Genomic DNA, 20,836 nt, shown 5'->3' on the forward strand with positions numbered 1-20,836 from the left:
GCTACCAACCCTCCTCCTAATTACCACCAAAGACACGCGAGAAAAATCACACTTGTACACCTATTAATATGTGTTTATTTCGCATATTAATGAATGATTGGACAGATAGTCCAAAGAATGAACGAGTTTACAAATATTCACATAATGAGTTGTACGGATTGTTTAATTTCTGTATATATATGGCCTGACATATGTTCGTACAGCTAATCGATAGGAACGTGGTGATAGGGGTTTCGTTTGACTTCATATGAAAAGTCGTTACTACCACTGTGCTATTTGGAGCCTAAAAAGCGCCCCTACTAATCTTCAGAGTTTTTTCAAAGACAATAAAGTTTTTGATGTTGCACTTGGTGAAAGTGAAGGAATTCCAAACTACAAGTCGCAGTAGTGTAAACCTCGCACAAATGAAATTACTTGAACATGAATCGAAATTTTACATATTGTTGGTAAACTAAGAGTTCTATGGTGAGGCTATTAGGTTGATATTGTACTAAATTCTTGTTGGTATTAAATTTGGGAAAACTGGACTATCACCGCAAAGAACGGAAAATTTGATTTCAAATTTTACTACTTAATGATTACAAGTGCGTTTCTCCTCGCATACATATGCAATTTACGTCACTGTCCCTGTCTACCAATCTAATAAAAGACATTCACGACAGGATCAATCCTCCACCAAATATATATCTTAAAATGAAAATTCTCATAACGGACGAAAGTTTATATATTGCATCATATTCATATGATTATTTTCTGTTATCGCTTGTATCTAACCTGAATTGTTATGTAATACAGTATTTTGTTCATAAAAGAATTCCTCTCGCCATTAGATAACTTTTCAGACCAATGAAAACTCTAATACCAGTAGAATCATTTCAATTATAGCTTAGATTTGTAATATCAGAAGATGAAACTCGTATACTTCATATAAATGCTAAGATATCAAAGCATGTATGTAAATTTGATGTCCGTATGGCCAAGCTTTTCTTCTATTATTTTATCCATTAATTCAGACTGTGCAACGGTAAACGTCTCTTTCCATCCTCCAACCTGCCCTAAAATACATTTTATGTTTGCTATGTGACACAGGATCTGGCATTTTAATATTATTATCATTACAAAACAGCCGACGTCTCGCGAGACTAGTAATTCAAAAAACATTTGTGTGCTGATAATTTTTCTTACGAAAAAGTTGCAAGGGAAAGTACGAAACTTCGCACGTGGTTTGAAGATTTGTCAATGATGAATAAATTGAAAAGGGCTGTTTTGCAGTAAAGCATGTTTGAAAAAAACACAGTTACTGTGGAAGATAATAGTATATGTAAATATATTAACAAATTCTATGTGAAACTTCGGTTCTCTTTTACTTCTAATTAGTGTAAGCATGATATCTCAACTGAGATAAAGCATTATTACGAAACCTTCTCTGTAAATATCCTGTTAATTTAATTAATGATTAATTTGTTTTTACCTTTTCTCATCATTGTCATGATATTCTGTACTTTCGCGAATTCACTTCTGCCTAATTCTGCATTTTTTTTCATGGCGCCAAACGATGTAGATTCAGCAATCGCTGCTACTCTTTTATCTGTTATATCAACTTCCAAAAATGTAGCTAATCTTTGAATTTCCCTCTTAATATCCTTGTTGAGTAATATATAATAATAATATTTATTAGGAAATAATATCAATAATTTACATAACTATATGGAAAGCAATTGCTTTAATTAAACTAATAACAATTGTTTTAGAGGCTATACACTCTTTAACGTATAAAAATGTTCCCGTAAATAAAATGAAACAGCGAAGTTGCAGAGAAAGCGATTGCCCACAACATTAACAACAAATTAGCTAAACGATCCATCGTTATACTTTGTGTCTACTGTCTAATAAATTAATAGCGCAAATTAAAAGATGGGTCTGTGTTGAAATTTATGATATTGACGATTAAAACAACACTTATTCTTGGTAGTCGCCCTGTGCTTGTATCTGATTTAGGCGTGTGAAAAATATAAGCTGCTAACCGAGTGAGAAGTTGCCTACATATTACTAACCTTTTTCATATTTTCAAATATTAGAAACATGACGTTACTATCACCTTTGTGCTTATTCCACCCCAGCAAAAATTCAGGATACCATTCACCCGGTTTTGTTATAAGAGGGTGCTTGCCTGAAAGAAAGACAAGTCACGAAAAGCATACAATTCAAGATCAAAACAAGAATACTATCGCATTTCATGTTTTGGCTCTCTATAGTTCAGGGTAACTCAACCAGCGGTCCAAATATTAAATTTGAGCTGCACATGCTTCTTGATTTTGAAAACAAGCCATGTAGTCCACTTCATATCTATTATTACCTGCTACCTGTATTTTATAGTCGTGTTACGATTTTAGCTACAATATTACCTTGCACGTAATCTGACAAAAATTGATTCCAATCGCTGCTTAACACGTCACGCACCGAATCAAAATGATGATTTTTCGAAAAGTGATACCAAGAAACCGCTTGATCTTTTGGATTTCTCACAAGAACAACAACCTTTAGACATAGAAAAAGAAAGTAAATTTGTTATGACAAAAACAATATATGGATTTCTACTTCTTATATAGTATAAATTTCAGCCTCATTGTTAATGTGAGTTATACGCATGAAGCATAATAAAAAATGTGCTGTTGAACCAGAAATTGCTTCAGTGAGATACCATATTTTAAGTCAATAGGAAGGCCATTGCGTAATAATGAAGTAGCTCTACCAATCGAATATCGTGCTAGATTTTTGTGGCCGATTTTATACACGAGATCTTTGTTCAAAGTATATATATATATAATCAACTTAAGGTAGGTTATGTCAATGAATAACTAACGAAGAACATTCATTAAACTATGAAATGGAGATAATTTGAAAAAAATTATAGAGATATGGCAAGGCAACAAAACTTGTGATGCGGCTAATCTTAGTCGCCACATCAGTGATAACTCCTGATTTCGGTCTGAGAGGTGCGTTGTTTGTCTTGTATTCAAAATTGTAGATTTAATACCTTTCCGTTTTTCTTTTTTAACTTGTCGATGTTTATCAATTCAGCCGGAAGATGAGTTGCAAATAGCTTACGTGGTAAAGGTAGGTGCTCCATCAGATCAAGCTTTTCAGCTGCATAAAAATATATTCAATCATTATGCTATTAGTTCTGTGTAAAATCAATCAAGAGATATATTAAAATTTAAGTTACTCACCCTTCCAAATTTCTAGCATTGACAACGCTGGAGGTATCGACTTAGAAATAGCATCGAGCTTTTCATCTTGCCCGTAAAATATTTGGCGAATAATTTCGGCCGTCCAATTAGTTCCTAGAATGACAATTTTAATATAAACTAAAATTGTTGAAAATTTAATTTTAATAGTTCAAAATTTAAACTAAAATTTTTATATAGCTCAACATGGTTCAAGCAACATGCGACGATATTGAAATATTTAAAACTAAGCAGTGTTATTTACTGAAGCAAGTGTTTGTTTCAAAGATCACATTCTGTTAAATTGAATACACCAATACCTGCATAGAACGAAGGCCTAATTTCGAAATATTTACCACACAATTTTGTGTGTGTGTGTAATATGAAAATATATGGCGCTTTCAACAATTTAAGTCTTTTGCGCAAGATAATTTGAACCAAACTTTTTATATGCCTATAGTACTCTCTTGGTGTACTTAATCGCGGCATTTCATCTTAAGTGTGTGTCTTTCATTTCTATATGCACGACAGTTCATTAGAAAATGTTATACTGTCACTGAAACATTACAGCAATCGCAAAGTCCATTATTATGGCATCCTATTTTTTGTAATTTGTTGGAACCAGTTCTCTCTCCGATTAAGCGTGTGCCCATGTATGTTATATATATCGCGCATATGGGCTATTCCAAGTGACACTACAGGACAATTCCAGAAATTTTGCATGTTGTTGGATGCAATATATTTTCAGCTACATGTTTTGTTTCATTGTTCAATCAGTTGCTTTATTGAATATGTAAAAAATTGCACAAAAGTTACACCCAAGACTTACTTGTAGATACAAACAATATAGTAAAATATAGCGTGACACTACAGGACGGCAAATCCACCATGCAATAACAGTACGTTGTGTTGTGCTGTAAATTTTTGCAATGGTACAGCAGGAGCCCATAATATTTTCTGGTGGAGTAGCTGAACGACCCCTCTATGTGTTGCTCAAGTTACTTAATGTAACACTGTAAATCCATGCCAACAATGTGCATATTGTATGTGACACGACAGGACGTGACACAACAGGACATTTTTCCGCTTCGGAATAGTGGCCTCTATTATCTCTTAAAATTCTGGAATTAAATCGTTAAATGGGTGAAGAAATGTCCTACAGCACTGCAAACATTTAAACTTTAACTTAAATCCAGTGCGTCAATTTCATATGAAATAACTGTACCATACAATCAAACACTTTGTGTCAGGAATCATCACAAAATATGTCAATATACCAAAATTTCTACATTTCAGGCCATTTTTTATAAACCATCAAAAACCTGAAATTTTAAATTGTTCGATGAAATGAATGCAGTCCAATAATATTCCAATGTCTTTTGATATCAAAAAAAAAAAAAATACTTTCACTACACTTTTCAAAAAAAATGATGGAATTCAACTTTTGCTTGGAATGGCCCATATACCGTTCATATCAATCAATCAATCAATCAATCAATCGTTTATTTTGTCATCACAAAAAAAACACGTTCAAAAATAAAGTGACATAATGAATAAATTACAGTACTAATCATGTTTTTGCGTGACCGGAGTCGCGAGGGACCTAAGAAGGTCTTCAAGCAGCGACACCTACAGCGCTACAGGTTAGAATAAACATAATTAAATGAGGGATAAAATGAATAAATCCTAGGAATAAGTCACAACTGATACAATTACAGCGACATTCGAAATGTATGCGATTATGACACAGTAAAACAGAAAATGTAACTTTCACGGAATAATTACTAACAACTAATAAAAACGCGAGGAAAGCAAGATAAAAGCACAGAAAAAATATAGGAATGTAAGTTTGGCGGAATATGCAACTAAAAGCAATATAAGGCAAACAGTAAATCGAAAATATTTACAGCAAATGCAATTTAGGAGACACTTACGAAAAATTGATAAGGTCTAATGAGGAATACAAACAAACTATTACATCTATATAATGTACATAATAAAGAGGAAAAGATAAAACGGCCTGGTCATTGAAAATAATAGCGAACGTAGGTTAAGGGCAATAAGCTATCGCTCTCCACTCTGAACGATTTTTGAATCAACTATTAATGTAGTAGATACTCTCGGATTCCGACTCCTTGCACCTATTTTCGTTCGGGTTGATTGACGTTAGCCAGTGTAGGCCAGATCGTTACGGTAATAAAAAGTAAGCGATCTTAGTAGAAATTTCAATGGTTACCGGTGGCGGTACCCGTACTGGTATAAGAGGAGAGATATTCACCGATATATTTATTTTTCAGGTCTCTTTTAAAAGTGCAATATGCTAGGGATCTAATGGTATTAGGTAAAGCGTTCCACAGTTTCACACCTATATATTTAATGGATTTCTGTGTTCTGCTCGAGGAGTACCTTGGGACATGGAATGAACCTGATGAAGCCGATCTGGTAGAGTAGGAATGGATATTACTCTGCTTCGTAAAAAATTCGGTGAATGCCATGGGAAGTTTGTCATCAAAGTACTGGTGCATGAGTTATCACATGCTTGTTCTTTGCGTAAACTTCGTTTCAAAGATTTTACCTTTGACTTTTACCTACCGTACCATGTTTCGTACGGGACAACACTAAAAGGCTGAAGGAAGAAACGGATGAAGTGGAGGGAAAACGGAAGTTGAAGTGTTCCCAAAGGTGAAAAATTAAAAAACACTAAAAGGCTGAACACTAAAAGGAAGAAGTGGATGAAATTTCTTCCGACGGGTAATTAGGTGGCTGAAGTCACTAAAAAGCTGAACACTAAAAGGAAGAGGTGGATGAAATTTCTTCCGACGAATAATGAGGTGGTTGAAGTCACTAAAAAGCTGAACTCTAAAAAGAAGAAGTGGATGAAATTTCTTCCGACGAATAATGAGGTGGTTGAAGTCACTAAAAAGCTGAACACTAATAGGAAGAAGTGGATGAAATTTTTTCCGACGAATAATAAGGTGATTGACGTCACTAAAAAGCTGAACAGTAAAAGGAAGAAGTTGATGAAATTTCTTCCGACGAATAATGAGGTAGTTGAAGTCACTAAAAAGCTGAACACTAAAAGGAAGAAATGGATGAAATTTCTTCCGACGAATAATGAGGTGGTTGAAGTCACTAAAAAGCTGAACACTAAAAGGAAGAAATGGATGAAATTTCTTCCGACGGATAATGAGGTGGCGGAGGTCACTGAAAAGCTGAATACTAAGAGGAAGAAGTGGATGAAATTTCTTCCGACGAATAATGAGGTGGTTGAAGTCACTAAAAAGCTGAACACTAAAAGGAAGCAGTGGATGAAATTTCTTCCGACGAATAATGAGGTGGTTGAAGTCACTAAAAAGCTGAACACTAAAAGGAAGAAGTTGATGAAATTTCTTCCGACGAATAATGAGGTGGTTGAAGTCACTAAAAAGCTGAACAGTAAAAGGAAGAAGTTGATGAAATTTCTTCCGGCGAATAATGAGGTGGTTGAAGTCACTAAAAAGCTGAACACTAAAAGGAAGAAATGGATGAAATTTCTTCCGACGGATAATGAGGTGGCGGAGGTCACTGAAAAGCTGAACACTAAAAGGAAGCAGTGGATGAAATTTCTTCCGACAAATAATGAGGTGGTTGAAGTCACTAAAAAGCTGAACAGTGAAAGGAAGAAGTTGATGAAATTTCTTCCGGCGAATAATGAGGTGGTTGAAGTCACTAAAAAGCTGAACAGTAAAAGGAAGAAGTTGATGAAATTTCTTCCGGCGAATAATGAGGTGGCGGAAGTCACTGAAAAGCTGAACACTAAAAGGAAGAAGTGGATGAAATTTCTTCCGACGGGTGGTGAGGTGGCTGAAGTCACTAAAAATCGAAACACTATAAGGAAGAAGTACGTTAGGGTTAGATGATATTTTGTCTTATCAATTTTGAGGCGGTTGAAGTCACTGAAATACCGAACATTGGGAGAGTTAAATAGCCAAAACATATCCCGACGGAAGTGAGATTGGATGAAGACCCTGAAAGCGGACTGATGAGTAGGCATGCCCTTTTTAGATTTATGAATTGAATCGATTCAAATCGCAATTTTTTCGAATCTGATTTACGCGATTCGAAAGGAAGAGAGCCATTTAGCGAAGAAAAACAAACACTCCAAATAACACCAATTGCAAGACGGGAATGTAAATGAATTTTTCGTTATTTACTTTTATTGATCTGCCTTCATTCATTTTCATGTTCAGCGCAACACACCCTGATCATCACTCGAGATGCTGACGTGCTGTGTGGGTAATTAATTTCCTTCAATCTGTCAATCGAGTATTCCACTGAATGACCTAAGTTTCTATCACACGCAAATTTAAATGGATCGTATACCCGAAAGTTCGTTGCAATTTTGTTAAAAATATGCAACAGCACACCTTCTCTGCGACTAAGTTATGGTACGCCTTGACATGAATTGATAAACGATCAGATACCGACTTCTAGAAAACATTTAATTTTGATTGAAATTTAATTTAAACTTCGTTGAAATTGAAATATTGGTACTACTGAAGTATGCGCACCAAGATGTCGCACAACCTGATCCCTAACCTCGTACACCAGTGATTTTCAACCTTTTTTGTATCGCGGAACATTTTTTTTATTCTAAAATTGTGACGGAACACCAAATGAGATTTTTGGAAATAAACTATATTATGCAATTAACTGACATCGATCATTTCGGAAAAAAATAAATTAACGAGATTAATATTAGCTTGTCAACTTCAGCTGGAAAAGACGTTACACATATTCCGATTCAGAGCTACCGATGAGCTAGGAACAGAAATGGTATTTTAATGTAATATCTGGGCCTGTTTCGATGAGTTTCAATTTTTTATTCTGGCTGGAATTTAATTGAGAGAGACAAACACGCAGCTCTTTCTCGACGACTCTCAATTTTTCGTGTTTTTATACTCTTATGGCGGCCAAGAAAAGGGTGGGCAAAATCGAATATTTTTTTCGAATCAAATAATTCGAATATTCTTAACAAATACCGAATAGTCCAATACCGACTATTTTTATACGCAGCAGGGTCCAGAACGTCGGAGGTAGATTTGGAAATTAATAGAAACATTGAAAATCGGCAACAAAGCCTGAACGTTTTTAAATTCCCGCCATTTGTTCTTCCGCACAGCTATTAATTTCCGTGGGTCGGCGGAGATCGAGATTTCATATTATTGATATAACTATGAGTTCACATCAGCGACAGATTTTAATGACATTACGGAGTGATTTCAAAGCCAAATTAATTGTATTTTGATATTTATCTTTTGCGCCGACTCTGATCTAACTTATCGCCGTTTGCAAATTAAACGTCCCAGTTTTAAGCAAATAATATTATCATTATCGTCAACGGGATGCACACATTTATTATTAAGACGACAATTGACTTTCTTAGGCTCAGTGTTATTTTCGAAAAAAATCAATTTGATACTGTGATTAGATAAATCTGTGAAGCTGTGATTGCGTGAATAAAGAATGTTGATTTAAAATCTGAAATAAAGGCATTTCTACGTTGTCGTTTGGCAGCACTCTTGAACGATATTTTACATACGCGACCTGATACCAAAAAATTGTAAACAATTTTGTGCCCAAGTGCTTTTCGTACCTAGTAGAAGGGAAGACGCTAATTATAATTAATCACCTCAAGTCACCATTTATTTTACAACAAATCAATACCCCGACCAATATCATAGCTAATATCGTTACCGGGAAATTCATAATTTTATTTACGGAATTTGCAAATTCAACACTCCACTTGACGATTTTGATGATGCCACGCCCTAATTAATACTGCAAGAAAAGCTTCAAAATGCAACAAATGTAGTCAATTCCGATGATGACTCCATCCATGGTCGAGTATAATGTTCACATTTTTGAAACATTATTTGGTCAAGGATGAAATGGATCACTAAAAATACACGCCGAGCTATTAGAAAGTCCATTAAAAGAAAGTATGGCCTGTCATTTCTTATCTGGTTATATGTTTTTATACCGGCTTTTCAAAACTCTGACTCGCCATTTTCAAATCTATGCTATTTATATGGTACTCCCGTGGTATGTGAACCAAGATGGCGGACACACGAACGTAGTATGTGTACCAAGTTAGGGTCAGGCCATAACTTCAGGTACGAATACTATAGGAGTCACCTGGCTAGTCCCCGAACTCGTAATAGAACTAAAATGAGGAAAATTTGAACAAAATTTTGGCCTAACCTGGTACACATACTACGTTCTGGTGTCCAACGTCTTGGTTTGCATATTACAGGAGTACCAATTATATAACTCGAATTTTCTGACGACCTATAATTGCCGTTTTCACCATGTATCGAAAACGTCTTTGTAACTCTTAATTTCCGAAAATGATTTTCTATTCGGGTCATGCATGCGGAGGCTGGTAACTTTATTTTAGATATCTTATTTGGGTTGACGTTTCTACATTTACGGACTAGTGTCGGCACGCTTTTTGCAAAATAACAGTGGAAGCCGAGGGTGAATTCTCGCGTAATCCAAGCGATCGATTTACCGGCGTGAATTCCGTGCCCAAGCAAAGCGGTACAGATTATGTGGTATTGTACATACGAACAGTAAAATGGCATTCGAATATTTTAATATTGTATTCGCTATTCGAATATTTTGCACAGCCCTAGACCGGCCATGCTTAAAAAACTCATTTCGCAAAGATAGGTAGTAGAAAATGATAGCAAGATTGGAAGCGGTTGTGAACAGCGCTTTGTGAAATTTATATAAATCCATCAGTTATGACGTCATAATACTGCAAAAAAAGCAATTTTCCGCAGAACGCCCGGAGGTCTCTCGCCGGTTGAAAATCAATGATCTATAGCAGTGGCCGGCAACCTTTTTTCAGTAACGGACCGGTAAAGCCTGACCAAAATTTTGGCGGACCACCTTTATACAAACGAACTAATCTAATAAATAATATGCGTTAGAAAATGTATGTTGACAATTCATTCAAAAACGAAGGTGATACTATTCACGTAACGTATTTCTTACGTTAAACCCACTTCGATCTTTCGTTTTTGTAATTGCCATTTTAAAAACCCAACCTCACATGAAGATAACAATGGCATTGTACGTTTTCATGTCACCTTTCTGCGGACCGGTAGTGACCTTTCCGCGGACCGGCGATGGGCCGCGGCCCGGTGGTTGCCGACTACTGATCTATAGTATATGAAGGAATTTGCATACAATAAACAATGGAATAACTGTTATCTACAACATGACTATATTACCATGCATTTAATGTTTGCAGATTACTGCGATATATTTTTATATACCATTAGTTACGTTATCAGAATTAAATTAATACGGCAAGCATTTAAAATAGTGCTATCGGTCATAGATTTGAACATTTTGCGCAACACAAAATCATCCTAGTAAAAAATACTTTTAAATACCAACCATTATCCAAATTATTTGCAAAAAGCGGGATAAAGTATAAATTATATTTCTGACTTGCGACAATTTTTTCGTGAGTACGTAAATACGAATGGATTTTTTATATTGGGGCACTTCAATGTCCGCATATATATCTTTTATTATTTTATAAATACGAAAATATGTATCAAGAATTAATTATAATCGGGCAGTTTACCACACATTTTAAGTCCATGGATCGCCGTAAATACGAAAATAGGAATCAAAAATTAATAATAATCGCGCAGTTGACCACACATCTATGTACATAGATTGCCGTGATATTGTGCCCGAATATAATTTATTTTTGATTCCGTATTTCATTCCTTGAACTTAATATCTGTTTTTATAAATTTTGCAAGCAGTTCACGCACGAAGACTTTGAATAATGATGTATTAGTCAAATCGAAGTCCTGTTAGACCACTGGTTCTCAACCAATGGGCCCTGGGCCACTGGTAAGCCTCAGAGGCATTTTGAGGTGGGCCACAAACATATTATAAATTACAAGGTTTGTTGATCTAGAACAGCTAGATATGAAAATATATATATATTAATTTGCACATTACATCAAAATTAAAAAGAATATAACGAGAATGTCATGGCCTTCAATTCGCCAGGCTCGAACTGAGCATAACAGATAAAAAATTACCAAAAAACGAATCCACGAGGACATTGTCTTATAAATACGAACAGAACAAACATTAAATTGCCCAATTCCTAATATATTAAATTTTCAAGTATTCCTCACTATCCGTCGGAAGAAATTTCATCCACTTCTTCCTTTTAGTGTTCATCTTTTTAGTGACTTTAACCACCTTATTAATCGCCGGAAGAAATTTCATTCACTTCTTTCTTTTACTGTTCATCTTTTTAGTGACTTCAACCACCTCATTATTCGTCGGAAGAAACTTTATTCACTTCTTCTTTTTAGTGTACAGTTTTTAGTGACTTCAACCACCTCATTATTCGTCGGAAATTTTTTTATTCACTTCTCCCTTTTGGTGTTCAGCTTTTTAGTGACTTCGACCACCTCATTATTCGTCGGAAAAAATTTCATCCACTTCTTCCTTTTAGTGTTCAGCTTTTTAGTGACGTCAATCACCTTATTATTCGTCGGAAAAAATTTCATTCGCTTCTTCCTTTTAGTGTTCAGCTTTTTAGTGACGTCAATCACCTTATTATTCGTCGGAAAAAATTTCATTCACTTCTTCTTTTTAGTGTTCAGCTTTTTAGTGACTTAAACCACCTCATTATTCGTCGGAAGAAATTTCATCCACTTCTTCCTTTTAGTGTTCAGCTTTTTAGTGACTTCGACCACCTCATTATTCGTCGGAAAAAATTTCATCCACTTCTTCCTTTTAGTGTTCAGCTTTTTAGTGACTTCAACCACCTCATTATTCGTCGGAAGAAATTTCATCCACTTCTTCCTTTTAGTGTTCAGCTTTTTAGTGACTTCGACCACCTCATTATTCGTCGGAAAAAATTTCATCCACTTCTTCTCCACTTCCTTTTAGTGTTCAGCTTTTTAGTGACTTCAACCACCTCATTATTCGTAGAAAGAAATTTCATCCACTTCTTCCTTTTAGTGTTCAGCTTTTTAGTGACTTCGACCACCTCATTATTCGTCGAAAGAAATTTCATCCACTTCTTCCTTTTAGTGTTCAGCTTTTTAGTGACTTCAACCACCTCATTATTCGTCGGAAAAAATTTCATCCACTTCTTCCTTTTAGTGTTCAGCTTTTTAGTGACTTCGACCACCTCATTATTCGTCGGAAAAAATTTCATCCACTTCTTCTCCACTTCCTTTTAGTGTTCAGCTTTTTAGTGACTTCAACCACCTCATTATTCGTAGAAAGAAATTTCATCCACTTCTTCCTTTTAGTGTTCAGCTTTTTAGTGACTTCGACCACCTCATTATTCGTCGAAAGAAATTTCATCCACTTCTTCCTTTTAGTGTTCAGCTTTTTAGTGACTTCAACCACCTCATTATTCGTCGGAAGAAATTTCATCCACTTCTTCCTTTTAGTGTTCAGCTTTTTAGTGACTTCGACCACCTCATTATTCGTCGGAAAAAATTTCATCCACTTCTTCCTTTTAGTGTTCAGCTTTTTAGTGACTTCGACCACCTCATTATTCGTCGGAAAAAATTTCATCCACTTCTTCCTTTTAGTGTTCAGCTTTTTAGTGACGTCAATCACCTTATTATTCGTCGGAAAAAATTTCATCCACTTCTTCTTTTTAGTGTTCAGCTTTTTAGTGACTTCAACCACCTCATAATTCGTCGGAAGAAATTTCATCCCCCCTTCCTTTTAGTGTTCAGCTTTTTAGTGACTTCGACCACCTCATTATTCGTCGGAAAAAATTTCATCCACTTCTTCCTTTTAGTGTTCAGCTTTTTAGTGACGTCAATCACCTCATTATTCGTCGGTAAAAATTTCATCCACTTCTTCCTTTTAGTGTTCAGCTTTTTAGTGACGTCAATCACCTTATTATTCGTCGGAAAAAATTTCATCCACTTCTTCTTTTTAGTGTTCAGCTTTTTAGTGACTTCAACCACCTCATTATTCGTCGGAAGAAATTTCATCCCCCCTTCCTTTTAGTGTTCAGCTTTTTAGTGACTTCAGCCACCTAACTACCCGCCGGAAAAAATTTCATCCACCTCTTCCTTTTAGTGTTCAGCTTTTTAGTGACTTCAGCCACCTAACTACCCGCCGGAAAAAATTTCATCCACTTCTTCCTATTAGTGTTCAGCTTTTTAGTGACTTCAACCACCTCATTATTCGTCGGAAGAAATTTCATCCCCCCTTCCTTTTAGTGTTCAGCTTTTTAGTGACTTCAGCCACCTAACTACCCGCCGGAAAAAATTTCATCCACTTCTTCCTTTTAGTGTTCAGCCTTTTAGTGTTTTTTAATTTTTCACCTTTGGGAACACTTCAACTTCCGTTTTCCCTCCACTTCATCCGTTTCTTCCTTCAGCCTTTTAGTGTTGTCCTTTCGTACGTTTTGGTACATAATCTAAGCTTCAGTGTGTAAATATACATTTCACGCAGACTTTTCCTATTTGATGTGATTATTACATTGAATAAATCGTACAATGAAGTTTGGTAGCTGTCGGACAATACTGGGGTTCTTTGTATTAAAAGGAACCAGATAAAATGATATGGATCTTTCACTGGTCTGGGATGACAGACAAAACACAATAAAATTCTATCCTTGCATTTAACCAATTGAGTACATCTTTACAAATTATTTTAAACTTTCGCAACAAAGATATAGTAACATATCTATACTAACAGATGCATAAGAATTATAGAGTTAGGAGAAAATATACCCGTCGTCATTGGGAACATTATCAGACGTTTGATACTCAATACATTAAAATCCACCCAAAGCGTAGATGTAAAAAGCTTTTAATATTTATTTTTATGGAAAATGTTGTCACCAGACCCAATTTGCATTTTTAGTAGTTTCGGTTTGATTGCGTCTAGGTTTTGGTTATCATGACAAATTTCAGTTTGTTTAGACATTCTGCCATGCTTTTGTTAGCATGGATAGATATTAAATGCTTTGTAGAGCGATTTTCATAACTGAAGAGTGTGAGAAATTTAGTCTTTTGCCATTAGGCATGAGGCTCAATTAATTGTTTTCTCGGTGTGTAAAATATTTTTAACTGCAAACCTGTTTTCGGAAAAGATGCCAGTAGAACAGTATTTTCTTCGAATTCGTAATTGTCATATGCTCGCTTTGCAGTATCTGCTTCGAATAGCGGAATAAACTTGTATCCTTTCCATTCACTACATGTAAGCGCACCAAAGTCGAATGTACGTTGCACAATTTGTTCAACCAGAGCTGTCAGTTCTTGAACAATTATCTTTTTGTTGTTCGGTATCGAAGCAAATAACTGATTCATGATAATGTTTTGGTTTCATATAACTTATCTATCTAAGCTTTGTATATAATAGAAAATCATTAAAAAAATTTATATAGTTGAACCGCTATGCAATTAAATGCTGTATCATTCCTTTTATTATTTATTATCAGTAATAAATGTCGTTGCTCTCGACTGCGGCCCTGAGTCATCTAAAGATGATTGTTCTAAAATTCGATGCCTGCAGTAGCCAGTAGCCACCACTATTATTTCGGATTAGCTCGTTCTATATGTAGGCCTACTTGTTTCTTTGAGTCCACGACAAACTATTTTTACCGAAGTCAGCTTCTTCACGATATTGGTAAATGATGTGCCGTAATCTGTACAATTTTCAAAACAAGATATTTCAATTTCAACATTCACTAAAAAAATGAAACTTTGCACCCATGCACAACTGCCTAAACTTAATGAGTTCACATTTCTATCTGACTCAATGATCTCGTCAATGACCTAATTTCTGTATCGTATATATTTATCTAGTTTGAGTTACAATGTTTACTTAGTCTTATCACGTAGTACAAATTGACCCTATACGACTGCACTTTTTCCGGTGTATGCTTTGCAAGAAAACCACTATAGCAGATTGTTGGTTCAAATATATTACTATCGTTCCATTGTGGAATGTACTGTTAGCGTCGAACAATACAAAGACTGTATTAAACTTTAATAAATTTTAAAAGTTTCAACTATTTATAATCAATAAATTCATACTGTAAAACTGTACATGAGCGTCGGCAAATAATGTATTGTTTGCTCAACACGGTGCAGAATTTATGGAAATAGCTTGTAATATATACCTCATTGTAATATTTACAAATGCGAACCTTTGGGTAATATAACCTTTAAAGCAAACAAGAGAGCGATGCTCAAATATATGGACAGGACTGAAATTGTGTGGCGTTGAGTTGTCACTAATATCAGTCGGCACTAGGGAAACGCTATCCAAGTAGGTGAGTTGTCAGTCTCTCGAGCATAGATATCGTAACTTCGCAGACTGATCGCTCGGTATTCGGTCTTCCTCTCAAGCATCGATATCGCAAATTCGCAGAGCGATTACTCGGCCGATATGTTGTCTGCCTTTCGAAAATAGGTCGCTCAAGCACATAAAAATGTCAATGTGAGAATATTGATGTGTTTTACCTGCCATTGGAACCCCGAAATAATCGAAATTACATCTATATAGTCTTATTATAACATGCCTTGTAGAAAATGTGACAATACGGACAACTCATCATTACTCTTGTCTAGGTAGTCGAATTGTCTCAGGTAAGTTATCCATGTAGTCGAGTCTCCCGCCTCCCGTTCAATAAACTGCGCTTAGAATAAAGGATAGGACGAAATAAACCATTTTGAATTATGAAGTCACAATAAGCGTGCAATATATTTAAAAGCGACTGTATAAAATCTGAAATACAGTGAATATAACAACGGCATCCTCTTGTTGTGTGGGCATGTGTTCAAGTCCTAATGTCGTGCATCCCGTAGGTGGCGACGAAGAATATGATTCAAAACCGATACCATTGCGGAAGCGACAATGCCGAGACTTGCCATTTCTTGCCTGCTATATATTATTCGTTGCTGCATTTGTTTCAATATCCATGCACTGTTTTCAGAAATGTTATCCGTCGTATGTATGGGCTGGGACCGACTCATGGGGGAACGTTTGTGGAGGCGATCCAAGCTCTTCGCGTGTGGTTGAAGACGTTAAAGGATCGGGCGACGTAAAGGCCGATTCGACGTATTTGTGGAGAATGCAATGCATCAATACAACCTTGAGATTCTGCGTTAAAAAATGTCCTGAGTGGTTGGAGAACTCGTCTATGTGTTCCAACATATTTTGGGAAAATGGCTACAACTTTATCAATGATACAACATTGATAAATGGATGTGACGACGCGTGTGCACCAAAACGATTGAAGTGAGTTGCCATGTATAGTAGACATGAGGTGGTATGCTTTAATTGTCACTTGACTACCATAAAACGGCTACCAATCAAAATAATAGGGAAAATTCTGTCTATTTTCATCTAATTTATATACTAATTTCAATTTGCTATTGTATGGCAAACTTTCTAAATGTCTAGCATGAGCAATATTTTGTAAAAAGAAGAACAAGTCCTTGAAATTGAAAGTATTGATAAACCCAAAAAATACGCCGCATCAGGCTTGCAATATTTAATCAGTTAGATTTTTCTTAGATAGTCTTTTTTTAAATAAAGTAAAAAACGAGTTGGAGAATTTCTTCAACCATATCTAATATGCAAATTTGCACATTTATTTTACAGTGCCAGCAACAGCATCGTTATATTGAACAGATGTATAAAGGAGACACTAGTGGAGGGTGGTTATGTCGAAATTGCAGATTTCCTCACTATTTTCAGTTACGTCATTGATGATATAATAAGCAGTCTGAACGCAAGCGGATCAATTTTCGTACTCATACTTATCGGTAGCATATTTATGAACATGCTTCTCGTTCGCTTTCCAAAATATGCATCGCTGTGCTGTTATGTGACATCCTTCTTAATGACATCACTGGCCTGCTCATACATGATAGCGTATGTGGTCAAGTTACTTCCCGGCATGACAGATTATGAAAACGCTGTTTACAACAATAAAAGATTATTTACGACATCGCGAACGATTCCATATTTATTAACATCCGTGTTCTGTATTTTTGGAGAATCCTTTATAATTTACTGCTTGATTTCATCAAGAGGTAACTTTAGTAAAGCAAGGGGATTGTGGCATAGTGCATCACTTTGCATAAATGAAAATCCAAAAATATTGAGCCAGCCTCTGCTCACCTTATTCATAAATGCCGGAGCAACTTTTCTCTCTGTTTTGTTGTTTCTCTCAGTATTGGGCTGTCGAGAAATCAAAGCATCAGCAACAAATCAATATGTTGAATTCGAAGCTAACACTGATACTTGGATACTATTACCATTATTGTTGTTCCATATATGGTTTCTAGAATTAGTTGGACGATGTCAAGCAGCCATACTATCAGGAACTGCAGCAAACTGGTATTTCAAATCTCATAATCACCCAATAACCACCGCTTTTCAAGATGTACTGCGGTATAATATGGGCAGTCTTGCAGCTACTTCATTTTCTGGAAATGCCACGGAGAGAATCGAACTCTTTTTAAATGGATTCAACAGCACAAAGTTTCTGGGATATTTTTCTTCATTGTCATCTATTTCCATTGGAGTGTACGGAGAGCTGAGAGATACTATTTTAAAATGTTCAGGAAGCAAACAAGTTGAAAGGGCAGTTACAAAAGCTTACTATGAAACTAGAAACGCAATTTGTGCATTCAAAATCGGTTTAACGTGCGCTTCAACGAGCCTTTTTCTTGCATTGACATCGAATATTCGATTGTATATTCCTTCAGTCCTGATTTTACTGTTTGGTTCAATCGTTTGGCTTGTGGTGGGGATTTTTACGGCATCTTTACTTGAGACCATCGCCGGATTAGCTATCTGCATATGGGAAGATTTTGAAAGGAACAACGGAGATGAAAGGCCATATTATTGTGACCGTAAAGTTGCGCATCTTTTACATAATGTTATTCTTCCTTTACATGCAACACATAAAGGACGAATACGGATTAAAGAGCAAGAAGAGCGTATAGAGATTATGAAACAAAAACCCTCTAAAGCTCATTCCCGAAAAACGAGTGTTCATAAACTCGCAAAAAATACGAGTAGACCACTCGAGAAAAAATCAACAATGCGACATGTAGCTAGCTCGCATATAATCTTAAAAAGGATTTGTCATGTAGAAAGTCAGTTGTTGAATTATCAGTCTCCCTCTAGGGAAAACATAATACCTGGTGAAGATGCATGCTCCGTCAGTAACCAATTTTTGGCATGTGCGAATATTGATAATTCATCACACGAATTATCAATGTCTCAAATATCGACAAACAGTATTGAAAGCGAAGAACAAATGCTAGAAGCACAGCCTCCAGTTCCGTACTCACTCAACCAAAAATATGAAGATGAACTTTCAGCAAATGATGATATATTTCAACCTTCCAACAATAGAAAAAAATCTGCCAATATTTCAATACGTACAACTGACTCAGCAGCTTTCACAGTGAAGACACGGTTACCCAAATGGAGAATTTTGGCACTTTCAACCGCAAAAATGATGCAGTACTCTAAAACAGACAAAACAAATGAAATAAAAATCATAAAATCCATTAAGAAGGAGGATTCCAGCGATATATGGGACGGTTGGTGGTGACAAAGACATTTCATCTATTTTACACATAATATATACGTTTATTCTCTTCATTTATTTACCAATTATATTTTGATTTGTCGAGTTTTTAAACACACAAAAAGATGTGTTTGCACTTGTTCTTTATTGTTTTCTAATAACACCAAAAAACCTAGGGGGTTTGTAAACTGTCTCGTAACACCACCTCTCAGATTTTGTACCTATGGTATGAACGGTATGTTCATTAAAGAATTGAATTGTCTTGAACAAATTAAGATAGATGAATTTTGCACGACACGAAACTCATGTTGTGAGTTGAAACGGTATCGAATGGAATTCTGGGATTTGATCATATTGTGATGTTGATTACAACTGTCCAGAGCTGCCTCCGCTAGAGTCAAATAAAAGACAGCACCGAAAGTTAACGTGAAGAGTCGTATATGCTTATATAACTTTTTTAATTTCAATTAAGAACACTCACAGATATCCGTTCTTCTCTGTGCACACGTGCACGGTGCTAATTTAAACAGTTCAACAATCCAGGTCCTTCCTTCGACTGTTTCCCAACGGCTGTTCTTTTGTTTTCTAAAATCCTCAACTATTACAGTTTTTATCTGTTTATGAAGGAGATCTCATTAAAAAGTATCTCGATTTTTAAATACCCAGATGGCTACCTAATAAAATATTGAACACCCAAAAGCCTGAAAACTTCATCTGCGTATATGACAGTCTTTTGTGCCAAGTTTCGTTGATGTGTGTTACTTCTCAAATCCTAAATATAGAATCGTTTATATACTGCCTTTTTCCTAATAATGTGTTTACTTGAAAGTTGATTTGAAATTTTTTCAAATATGCCTATTGCCATAAAATCCGAAAAAAATTTCCAGTCATCATCTATGTGCAACAAAACTCGATTCATAGAACCTGTTTCGGACTTCTTCCTATGGCTAGGGCTGGGAATTTGGAAAATTTAGCCGCTAACCAGGCGGTTAACGACTGGCGGGGTCAAAGGCGCAGCATAAAACAACGCCGTCTCATTTGACGTGTTAAAATGGAAAAACACGTCTCATTTTGATTATAAAGCAGTTTGTCATAAACTTTCCTTAGTATTGCTTGAAATTGTGGACGGATCGAAAATTCCCTTCTAGTAGTTCTTTTTGGTCACTCTTTCACAAAAGAGATGCAAACTATTTTAAAAATATTATTTTAATACCGATTCGGACATTCAATGTAACTTACGTGTCAATGTTTCAATTTTGTATTCAGTGCGGCGGCGACATTGTGAACTCGCAGCATCTGGCACTACTTCCCGAAGATATTTCATTGCTTATGTTGTTTCCACAGAATTTGCATGTTTCGAATGTTATTCCTAAAATTAGTGTCATATAATTTGTATTGAATGGTGAGATCTGCATCTGTTCATGAACTTTGTATTGTCACATTTTTATTGCTAGCAGTCATGGTTTTCGAAGTCATTTGTTGCCTTCATGCCATTCATGGCTTAACTCAATTAGTGGTACTATGAAGTATATATCACAAAATAGGTATATGTGCAAATTAATTTTTATTAGGAGAATTCACACTGAAAAATGGACGCCTACCTTGGATGCCAGTTAACGGTCTAACTAAATTAATAGAAACCATTAACCATCTATAGTAACGGTCCACCGATTTACCGACTATTCCCAGATCTACTCACTGATGTGAAGATATTGATAACTTCGTTCAGCAACAGTGGAAAGTAATGGATCGGTTGCGCTGATTACATTAGGTGTGTGGATGGTCATATAATCAAATTCTCCATTGAATATTTGGCAAATGGTTTGATTTTGATACGAGGGCTACTGCAAATCAAGTACAATGCTCATGTAAGACTTACGCTTTTATGAAAGAGTTTGTAGAGTATTTCCACGTGGATAAAGGATTTTCAACAAAAAATCAATGTCCGTCATTCGGGAGGCGAAAAACAAGATCGAAGGGAGAATAG

At 35.7% G+C, this 20,836-nt stretch overlaps 2 protein-coding genes and 1 long non-coding RNA gene across 3 annotated transcripts; 2 read left to right on the forward strand and 1 right to left on the reverse strand.

Annotated features, from left to right (window-relative positions):
* Window positions 1-57: 57 nt before the first annotated feature.
* On the reverse strand, window positions 58-14,636 carry LOC120346378 (cytosolic sulfotransferase 3-like). Its single transcript, XM_039416093.2, has 7 exons — window positions 14,371-14,636; window positions 3,231-3,344; window positions 3,038-3,147; window positions 2,406-2,538; window positions 2,055-2,170; window positions 1,472-1,643; window positions 58-1,055 (listed from the first exon to the last, which is right to left on the reverse strand). The coding sequence occupies exons 1-7, from the start codon at window positions 14,600-14,602 to the stop codon at window positions 943-945; spliced, it is 990 nt and encodes a 329-aa protein (XP_039272027.2). The 5' UTR covers window positions 14,603-14,636; the 3' UTR covers window positions 58-942.
* Window positions 11,997-12,364, forward strand: LOC144425630 (uncharacterized). Its single transcript, XR_013477562.1, has 2 exons — window positions 11,997-12,068; window positions 12,249-12,364. It is a non-coding gene; the product is annotated as an uncharacterized LOC144425630 (long non-coding RNA).
* Window positions 14,637-15,917: 1,281 nt separating the features above from the next.
* LOC120346046 (uncharacterized) lies at window positions 15,918-19,739 on the forward strand. The gene is made up of 2 exons (XM_039415680.2): window positions 15,918-16,538; window positions 16,905-19,739. The coding sequence occupies exons 1-2, from the start codon at window positions 16,072-16,074 to the stop codon at window positions 18,871-18,873; spliced, it is 2,436 nt and encodes an 811-aa protein (XP_039271614.2). The 5' UTR covers window positions 15,918-16,071; the 3' UTR covers window positions 18,874-19,739.
* The last annotated feature ends 1,097 nt before the right edge of the window (window positions 19,740-20,836 follow it).

Source organism: Styela clava, chromosome 8 (genome assembly GCF_964204865.1).
Source record: "Styela clava chromosome 8, kaStyClav1.hap1.2, whole genome shotgun sequence".
In the NCBI taxonomy this organism is placed as follows: domain Eukaryota; kingdom Metazoa; phylum Chordata; class Ascidiacea; order Stolidobranchia; family Styelidae; genus Styela; species Styela clava.